General features: G+C 35.9%; 2 protein-coding genes across 9 annotated transcripts; one reads left to right on the top strand and one right to left on the bottom strand.

Moving 5' to 3' along the window:
• Positions 1-517: 517 nt before the first annotated feature.
• On the bottom strand, positions 518-9790 carry LOC135101487 (large ribosomal subunit protein mL52-like). Of its 7 annotated transcripts, none has more exons than XM_064005524.1 (5): positions 9493-9790; positions 2364-2433; positions 1409-1486; positions 957-1083; positions 518-765 (listed from the first exon to the last, which is right to left on the bottom strand). In XM_064005524.1, exons 1-5 carry the CDS (start codon positions 9575-9577, stop codon positions 616-618), a joined length of 510 nt encoding a protein of 169 aa, XP_063861594.1. In that variant the 5' UTR covers positions 9578-9790; the 3' UTR covers positions 518-615. The 7 variants fall into 7 exon arrangements, with proteins under 7 accessions (XP_063861594.1, XP_063861599.1, XP_063861595.1 ...); XM_064005529.1 differs by lacking the exon at positions 9493-9790 and adding an exon at positions 3923-4062; XM_064005525.1 differs by lacking the exon at positions 9493-9790 and adding an exon at positions 3786-3925.
• Positions 3927-8752, top strand: LOC135101489 (protein anon-73B1-like). 2 transcript variants are annotated; one of them, XM_064005532.1, is made up of 3 exons: positions 3927-4118; positions 6131-6274; positions 6792-8752. In XM_064005532.1, exons 1-2 carry the CDS (start codon positions 3927-3929, stop codon positions 6245-6247), a joined length of 309 nt encoding a protein of 102 aa, XP_063861602.1. In that variant the 3' UTR covers positions 6248-6274; positions 6792-8752. The 2 variants fall into 2 exon arrangements, with proteins under 2 accessions (XP_063861602.1, XP_063861603.1); XM_064005533.1 differs by having other exon boundaries at positions 3927-4061.
• Positions 9791-10129: the final 339 nt, after the last annotated feature.

Genomic DNA, 10129 nt, shown 5'->3' on the forward strand with positions numbered 1-10129 from the left:
CAGGTCTTCTGATCCATATGGAGGCACTTCACCTTATTTTTGGTAAACCACCCAAGATAGATTCACATGATGCATGAAGAGTGCAAGTAGTTTTTAATGGGATATAATAATGCAGTATGTAGGTATTCTAGAATCTATATTTAATTAAGACTGATGCTGTGTTTTAGAGGATCTTTGCTACCAGTCAACTAGACTTTCAGTTAGCCTAAATTTTGTGGAGATGTGAAGCTTCTATATAGACAAATTGACAGTGGGTCTTATTGTGCATATGTTTATCTACATATGTCAGTACATATTATTTCTTTATTTTCTGCCTGTTTTCTACTATTAAAATATGTGATATAGACTATTTCTGGTCTACACAAAGCATGGGATGACAGGATTGTTGGCCTTCTGGTTATGCAAGACTACAAAGAGACAGAATTTCAGATTGCTGCCCTTCTCCTCTTGCCAGACAGTGAAATTACACATCCTCAGCTAATGCTCATACTATTTTCTGTAAGGTTAACAGGACAAGTGCAACTTCATAGATTTATTTTACAGAAGGCATTACAAGTATACTTACTATTTACATAATACATTATGCAAGAACCAAATGGAAATGGAACTGTAGTCTTATTTTTCTTGATCCTGCAACATTTTGTGCCCTTTAACTATGAGTTTGCTTGCAATGGTCTGCTGCCTCGTGTCCTCCTGCTCTTGCTTCAACTGTTTTTCACGTTGTATGGCAAACTGCACTTCACTCATTAGCTGTACCACCTTGGTCTGAATATAGAGAGAGAGAGAATCAATATCAGTGAAAAACTGAAGGAAAAAAGTGAGTGTGATGGATGAAGATGTTTGCAACCTAGAAAGAAAAAATAAAAATAAATAAATAAATAAAAATAAATAAATGAATGAATGAGTATAAAGTGTGTGTGTGTGTGTGTGTGTGTAAGTAATTAAAAGCCACTTACTGCTGCCTCATGCTGAGCCCTGGCCCTTCTCATCTGGCCAATCCTAAGGGGAGTAGGGCGGCCATCCAGAAATGTGTAGTCTGGCCCATCAATTAGAGGTCCATGTGCTCCCAGCTTTGTCTTGAAGCTGGTTAATTAGTAAGGCATTGATTAAATTAGTACCTGTGGTCTAAGGTGTTACTTAACACCCATAAAATAAATAAATAATTGTAAGAATAACTGAGGATATTATAGGTACTTTATGGAACACTGGAGAAGCATGAGAAAATACTGTAAGATAAAGACAAAGATAAAATATGCATACCAAATTATGTACTGTGTCAGCAGGTATAGATGCAATGCTTGTATTATACTTTATTCCATGCTGAGCAATATAGAAATTACATATATGGTACAACTGATCACTCCTTTCTATTTTATTTAATCTTGAGAGGCACCTCAGCTAAACTTACTTTCCAATAGATTCAAGTTTATTAGCCTTCTTCTTCTGTGGCTGGAATGCCAAGCCTCCTTTCACCTGACTTGCATATCTGTTAAAGGCATTTGTAACAGGTTGGTTAAATCCTCAAGGAATGAACAAGATGGTAATGTGCCCAAAGTTATGCTTTCATGATATTTGACTACATGAATGTCATTTTCCTTTGTATGTTCATATCTTATATTTATGTGGGTTTTACAGACAAAAGTCCAGTGTTAACTGAGTGTGTGTGTGTGTGTGTGTGTGTGTGTGTGTGTGTGTATATATATATATATATATATATATATATATATATATATATATATATATATATATATATATATATATATATATATATATATATATATGTTTGTGTGTGTGTGTGTGTGTGTCATAATAATATTCAGTTTGCATCCTTACAGCTGAAAATCCACATGCTACATTTTAACTTACAAACTACATCTCTGTGTGTGTGTGTGTGTGTGTCTGTTGGTCACCCAGCCAGCCGTTCCCCTACAGAAAGAGCTCAGAGATCATAGTGACTGATCTTCGGGTAGGATTGAGACCAATGACACACCACACACCGGGACAGCGAGGTCACAACACCTCGGATTACATCCTGTACCTACTTGCTGCTAGGTGAACAGGGGCTACACAATAAGAGGCTCGCCCATTTGCCTCGCTGCACCCGGGATTCGAACCTGGGCCTTCTTGGTTGTGAGCCAAGTGTGCTAACCACTACACTACGCAGTGTGTGTGTGTACAAAAACCTAAAATACTATGGAAGAACAATACTCCTTTTCAAAGTGTAGAGTGGAAGACTACATACATTTCTTGGTGCTCCTCTCTTACTGAGTTAATGTTACAGATAATTTAAGTATTCTAGAGATCATCAGGAAAACAAATGAAAGAAGTGCTGAAGTGGTTAGAATAAGGATGGATATAGTTACCCATTGGAGAAATTTTTCGTCACTGTAACAGATATGAGCGTTTGACACCGGGCATGCCACTTCATCATTCCTGTAATAAAGAAAATTATTTGTTAGTCAGAACTGCATGTACATGGTTAAGCCATAAATGCAGTGGTTGCATATAAGCAAACTCCAGTAAAATTGGAAGGGAGAAGAAAGTGCTTGAGTATGTTTATTAAAGGGATGACAGAATGACAACTACAACATACAAGATAAAATACAGGGTTAGGCATAAATGTAGACTTCTGGTTGGAGTTCTAAGAGACAAATGTCTGGTAGAAAAAAAAAAGAGACTGACTGACAGACAGGCTGATAGATAGATAGATGAAAATTAATAGATTATGTAAAAAGCATGCTAGCAGATTTTTTTAAGCAATTATGTGGACTTCTTTACCCGCTTGTGGTTTTTTTTTTTTCCTGGACTTCCACAGGGACCATTTGATATCTCTAAAGCTTTTACATCCATCAATGAGGAAAAGAAAAGGAGAGTCTACATAGCTTAAAAATAACAATAAAAATAAAATAATAAGAAAGCAACAAAGAAACTGTCAGTCTTGTGCGCCAGAAAAGAAAATGTCAACATCTTAAAGAATATATATAAAAGCTTCTGGGATTTCTATAAGAACAAGATGAAAAATGATGCTGGAGAGGAGTATATATATATATATATATATATATATATATATATATATATATATATATATATATATATATATATATATATATATACTCTTCTCCAGCATCATTTTTCATCTTTTGGCGTTTGTTTTTAACGTTAATATGGTGAAGTTTTACGTCTTAATAAATAAATAAATAAATAACAATAAAACAAATAAAAAAATAAATAAATATAATAAAAACTCAGGGTGTATGCGGTCACAATCACTAGCTTCACACGACCACAACTTTGCCCTTGGGGATTTGAGGGGGCTCATGCAGGCTGTGGTTGCCACAGCCTTTAGTGCCCTTAAAGTGCTGGTTGCAGGTAGGCTCGTTAAATTCTAGGGCCACAGCCTCTCAGATCCCCGTTCATCCCTTCCTTACCTTAACCTTAGCCTTCTTCCGTCTTCCCCACCCTCACCCTTGTCATTCTCAGCTTAGCCCGAAGAGGATTCCCAGCCGCCGGTGTGCAGAATGCTTACTACATCACTATTTCTCAGCTAAGAGATTCCACCATTCACCTCTGCCGAATCCAGTAGTAGGTGTAACCTAAGCCTCTGCAAACAGCTTCCACTACGTAGTCCTTCAATGTTGATATATATTTTTGGTTTCCTTACCTTACCCGCACTTCCTCGTCTGGGATAAACAAACACACATGGTACAGTTGTCAGAAGTCGCTTAAGTTTCAGTATTATTTAACACTGACATGCATCTCTGTCCCATCATGACTATAGAACATACCTAGATCTATATATAGGGTCGTATTTGAAAGTTTATATTTGACAGTATTGTTTTTGTACATATCCTTTAAGGGATGATTTGAGAGAGAGCTCTCATTTGTGGAGACTCGCCAGCCACTCGTTTACAGACATCCTCACCAAGATGGCGATTGATCCTTCGCTGGCCGAGACTGATATTTTCGATGAAGTATTGAAATACGGCCTGTTTCTAGGGGCCATATTCCAGCTGGTGTGCATTGGGGCTGTCATGTTCGTGCCCAGCAGAGACGATCGCAGGGTGAGTCAGTTGACAAACGGTAGGGAGAGCAGGTCCACCGCGGCCATTTCTAAAATGGTTTGCTTATTTTTTTATTTATTTTGTTGAAAATTATGGAAGTTGTTATAATCCTTATGGGGCCCAATTCTTAATTATTCGTACTTGCTGTAATGGTTATGTTGTACATATTCATTGTTGTATTTGGTGTTTGGACAATGCATTCTTGAAACTTGTTTTCTTTTGAGGATTGACATTCGTAATCCAACCATCCAAGTCACATAATGTCGCATCATTTACAGCTTTATCCAGGGGACTATCCATATTATTTTACATCCTTCTGCCTTAGGTGAATTAGAGCCAACATAGATGATTGTCATCACTTTTCTGGTAGGTGAAGAAAATGTTAAGGCCCGATTTTTAAACGCTTTGGGTAAAATTTCAGTCTCAGATAATACTCCCTATCATTTTTCCCAATATTAAGGCCTATTTCTTAAATACTTTGGGTAAAATTGCTGTCTCAGACAATACGCCCTATCTTATTTTCCTCTTTCCCTATGTACAGCAAGCTTGGTATAAATGGAATTTTGTGGGAAAATAGAAAATAAGTGAAATATGGGCTTTCCAAAATCTAATAAAATTTCTCTTCAATTTTTACAAATGTCCTTATACATATTTAGGGAATTTTCTCTATTTAGGAAGAGTGTATTTCTCTTATTTTTAATGTTCCCATCCAGTAAACCCATTTTCCACCATGCCCCTAAGCTGACTGTACAGAGACAAAAAAGACAAATAAATGAATAGGAAATCACAAAAAGAGCAACTACTCTGGAGAAAATTTCCTAAAAAACTAATATAACCTAGCCAACAGGGCTTTGTCCACCAAGGACACCAACCTAACCAAACCAAGGGAGGCTTGCTCTCTCTTGACCCCTGAAGGTTAATATGGAAATGGTGTCAGTGTAACATACAATCTTGAAACTCACATGTCATGTAGAAGGCTTGTTGACCTTGCTGTAAACATAAAAAAAATTGTGGGCATGCATCTAGTATGGCTGTAATAGCACTCAAGAGCATGGCAAAGTTCGACATTTTCTAACCTAAACTAACCAGAGGGCTTTGTCCCTTCTGGACTTAATCTAACCAAACCTAAGGAGGGGAGCTACGTCCACCCTCAGGACACTAACATAATCGAATGTAACCTAACCTAATCAGTGGAAATCCCATGAGGACATTAAGCTAAACTGGATCCCTCATCAAGGACAATAACCTAACCAAACCTAACCCCAAGATCTATACAGGGATACTACACAGATTGTGGTATAATGCAGAAACTTAGTTGCTGATTCATCTCATGAATGGAATTTTCCAAAAAAAAAATGTAATAATAATAGTCTTGGTCATTGTACTTATTCACTGTAGCAGCCATGTGAAAACTGAAGTCCACCTCTTATCTCTTCTGTCTATGAGGTAACATGCTAGGCATTTCCCAGAATTGTAGAATTACTTGAAAAGATGATGTCACAAATGTTGTGACAGGTCATGGATTTGAGCATGTGCACTAGTAATCTACCTGTAAACCAACACATGGAGCATCTCCACTAGTATTCTATCTGTAAAACAACACATGGAGCATGTGCACCAGTATTCTACCTGTAAACCAACACATTAATAACTATAGTTAAGGCTCAGCTGGTGGAGTATGAAGAGAATGGACCTTGGAAATAGGGTGACATGTTGACATTCTACTGTGATGTCTGTATTAATTTCTGCATTGTGTTATTGAGATGTAAAATGTTCCACATTGTCAGCTCTTACCACATAATGAGCTAAAACCACATAGAGTGTATTGTCTGAAACTGTAGTGATACCATACTTTGTCTCTCATTAGGACTATTTTCAGTGGGCACAAAACATGATCAGATTCTCATGGATGCTTTTATACCACAGATAATGCAGAATGTTTGTTAATCTATCCCATATAATCAAAAAGATAGTCTTGAAAACCAAATAGCTTTCACTACAGCTTGCTGAAATTAGTTGAGATAAGTTGTTGAAATGTTTGAGAATATGGACCTGAGCTTTGCCAACAGGATGGTGACTCAAGTGACGATGATGGATCAGAGCATGGGTCACCCCATACATCACCACCTCATCGTGGCCACAATCAGCACCATCGCCGCAAGCAGGACAAGAAGAAAAGACGATGAGGGAGGGGAGAAGTGTTGACAGTCAAGGTAAGAGCACTTAAAACTGTGTCATTGGGGAGGTTGTGTTGTTTAGGAGCTTCTGGGAATGTGTATCTACATGATGCCCTCACTTTACATTAATCTTTAATTTATGCAGGGATGCCTGAGACTTCTTTGTGTAAATATAGAAATCCTTTGCACACTACTTCTGATTGGCCTGGATGTGAGTAGCTATGGTGTGAGGTGATGGCTGATGTGAAAATTGCTGTTTTTAGGTTCAGAACTTTCAGGTGTTTCAGCTCAACCAGCTTCTTATTGCTGATATAACATTAGCATAAATCCCTGGTATCTGGGCTTCTTGTTGTCACAAACACTGTCATAATATTGTGTTTTTATGCTGTTCTCTTCAGAGGTGATTGGTTGCTGCTCTATAGAATCCTATCACAGCCATCTCCTTGGTGTAGTTCTTAGAAATGGACATTAGATGTATATGTAATTTAGAAATGGTGCTTAGGTGTATCATATCTTAATCATGTTTAGTGTTATATTGCAATTTTGTTTACAGGTAGTTACACAGACTGTCCACATGGAAATTGGTGGTGTAGAGCAGTAGCAGATCCACATCAGTTGCTCTGGCCTTCGGGAAAAAATGGTGAGTGCTTGATGTCACTAAGTGCTCTCATGGAAACAAATGATAAAAGAAAAAATATGTGCCATGAAGACATATTTGATAAAGATTGTTTATAATTTGATTTTTATATAAGCAATATGATTAAAGATGTAGCTATCAATGACTTATAGTGCAATATTACATTCATAGCATTGTGGAGGATTCTCATCCTTCTTAACATGGGATTTTGCAAAATTTATTGGGCACAGTTACAGGAATTGGCATTGGCATTGGTATGTAATGCATTTATTTATTTATTTACTTTTTTTATTTATTTTTTTTTTATTTTTTTTTTTAGTGACAACATGTACTAAATAAGGTTGTGAATCCAGGAGTTTTGGATGTGATGATAATTGTTAAGATTTTTTTTTTTTTCTCAAAGCACTTTGAGTTGGTATCTATAAATGCTTGGTAATGGTCTTGGCTGACAAGTAGGAACATATATAGTTGTTATATGCAGTGATGCTTTTCTTTTTCTCCCTTGCTAATGTTATGTTTCATACAAATGTTGGAAGATATGAAGGACCTGAAATGTTTGTTTATTTATTGTTTTTATGCAAACATGAAGAAAAAGATGTTGCATAATAGGAATTTGTTACATTTGATATATATGCATAGTATATTAATTCCAGTGCATTACCCAGTGAATTTAAAGAGTGTGTGTGTGTGTGTGTGTGTGTACTTCAGAAGCAGTCTCTGCTATGCCATGAAAAGAAAAGCTGTGAGATTAAAGTATCTATATCTACATACCTGTCTGTGTACTGTATGGGTGTGTGTTGATTTTTATATGAATTCATGATGAAATTGTTCATTTGTACAGGATTTTGATTGAATCGTAGTAACACTGTGAAAGCATAGGAAATTAATCTATGATTATTTGGCATATTGTCATTTTGTGATGCTTTAGACATGACACTGTTAATTGTAGCATAATGCATTTGTGTGTGTGTGTGTGTGTGTGTGTGTGTGTGTGTGTGTGTGTGTGTGTGTGTTATTTTTTTCCTTTACAAATAAATCACCTTAGTTGACAGCTATGGAAGGCTTAACTTTGAAAAAAAAACTGAAGATGATCAGGAAAAGGAGATTGGAACAGTATGCCAGAGAGTTAATGAGGGGAGAAGTATAATTTGCCATGAACAAATAAGTAGAATATTGTTGTTGAGATATACAAGACTTGACATGGTTTATATACATTACTTGCACAACTAGCAGATAAACTAATATAGAAAACCTTATTCACAACTCTTACTCATAAGCCTGGGAAGACATAAACAAAACACCATTTAATATCTTGTCACACTCTCCACAACAGAGTTTTCAAGAAGGTACTTAGAGACACTTCATGTTCTCTCAGATCTCTGAATTGGTACTGGTAAAAATGTTTGCTCAGGCAGTTTCAAACATTATGATAGTAATTTTTAATATTTTGACATTTTAAAAATATTCAAAATTTAAGACTGAAAAATGTATCTTAATTAACTGAATGCTCAGTTTTTTTCTCATCCAGTAGTCTAAATTGAATAAGTAATACTATGCAGCATTTGAGCTCTTTACATTAAAGCAAGTTGGAAAAGACTTGTGTCTTCCTTTCTATTGTAAGGTAAATGTTTGTGAAAAGGGTAATTTATTCTACTGTGGTTGTATGTCGCATTAAATTATATTTTTTGGTGGTTCAGTTCTGTATACTTTCAAACTGGACAGGTTACAGTGTGGCCATTATAAATATGCTACATACATATGAAGGGTGTTTTCAGCATTTTGTGTTTGGTTACTATTTTTGATGAATATTGTTTTGTGTTTTAGTACTTTCTATGCTTCCTGTGTATTTTTTAATAAATGCTACATGCAGACTTAAATATCATACTATACTTTGTGTTCATAAAGTAGTTTTGAACTGTCAAATTTACATACAAGGATTAATGAACACATTGCTTTCCTGCAATGAAATTATACCAATTATTGAAGTTGAATGGTCAGCTCAGTGCTGCTGTTCCTTCAGTATCATGTTTATCATTTTCTCTTGCATTTACTTCCTGATGGTTGGTTACTAGAACCAACTGGTCAAGTTTTCAAAACTACATTTAACAAAACATCTTTTTGCAAGAGTGCAGTATGGAGCATAACTTAATGATTGATAGTGAGGAGATGGATACTTTAAAGGACATCCCTTGAGTTCAGAAACAGAATAGTGATTTGGAAGCAAGCTTTAGGTAGTACCTAAAATTAAAAGGCAATTACAGTGGAACCTCGGTTCTCGAACGTGATTAGTTCCTGAATGTCATTTGAAATCTGACATGTTTGAAAACAAACTTTGCCATAGGAATCAATGTAACATGGATTAATCTGTTCCCAGACACCAGCCTACCCTGTCTTAGTGAAACAGCCAAGATGGCTGTTTCACAGCATCACCAGCTCACAAATTATTTATCCAGAAAGGATGTACTGAATGAACTTAGTGAAACAGAACTCATTAGAAGGAACTTAGTGACACAGAACTCATCAGAAGATACTGTTTAGACTGAGCAGGTATTCTCTTTGTCACTGATCTAGTGAGGGAAGCCTTACAAAGGGACACAGAGAGGAGAAACCCACTTACCACCAAAATGAAGGTGATCATAATACTTAGACATCTTGCTGCTGGAAAAATGCAGTTGTGCAGCAGTGACAGCATTGGGGGTCATCGACAGAGCCACAGGTGGCTTAGGATTGCTCCTGAGCACTGAAAACTGTTTGTTTCTATCGATGCTTTTCAACGGGATCACATTTACTTATTTCAAAGACTGAATTACTGCCTTACACCCTGTTTCTCTCCTCCAAATATATAAAAAAAAGTAAGTACTCATAAAAAAAAAACTAATTTAGTAATAAATGGGAGCTTTTGCTATTATTTATTTATTTTTTTAATATTTGAAATGAAATAACTTTTTAGAACCAAAGTATGGTACCGCAACTGAAGCAATATTGAATTCAAAATTTCCTTGAAAACCAATTTGTTAAAAAATCAAGGCGTTCAGTAACTGAGGTTCCACTGTATCTAAAGAAGGGAAGGACAGATGGAATATACTAAAAATACATGAAAATATTTAATATGGGTATAATGGAAAAAATAAAATAAATAAAATAAATAAAAAAATAAAAAATGAATAAAAGGAACTGGAGTATTGTAGAAATATAGTCAACAAGAATTGTGGGTACTTCCCCACAAAGAATGAGGCATCATGGATAGTTGTAAG

Source organism: Scylla paramamosain, chromosome 6, assembly GCF_035594125.1.
Source record: "Scylla paramamosain isolate STU-SP2022 chromosome 6, ASM3559412v1, whole genome shotgun sequence".
Lineage (NCBI taxonomy): Eukaryota > Metazoa > Arthropoda > Malacostraca > Decapoda > Portunidae > Scylla > Scylla paramamosain.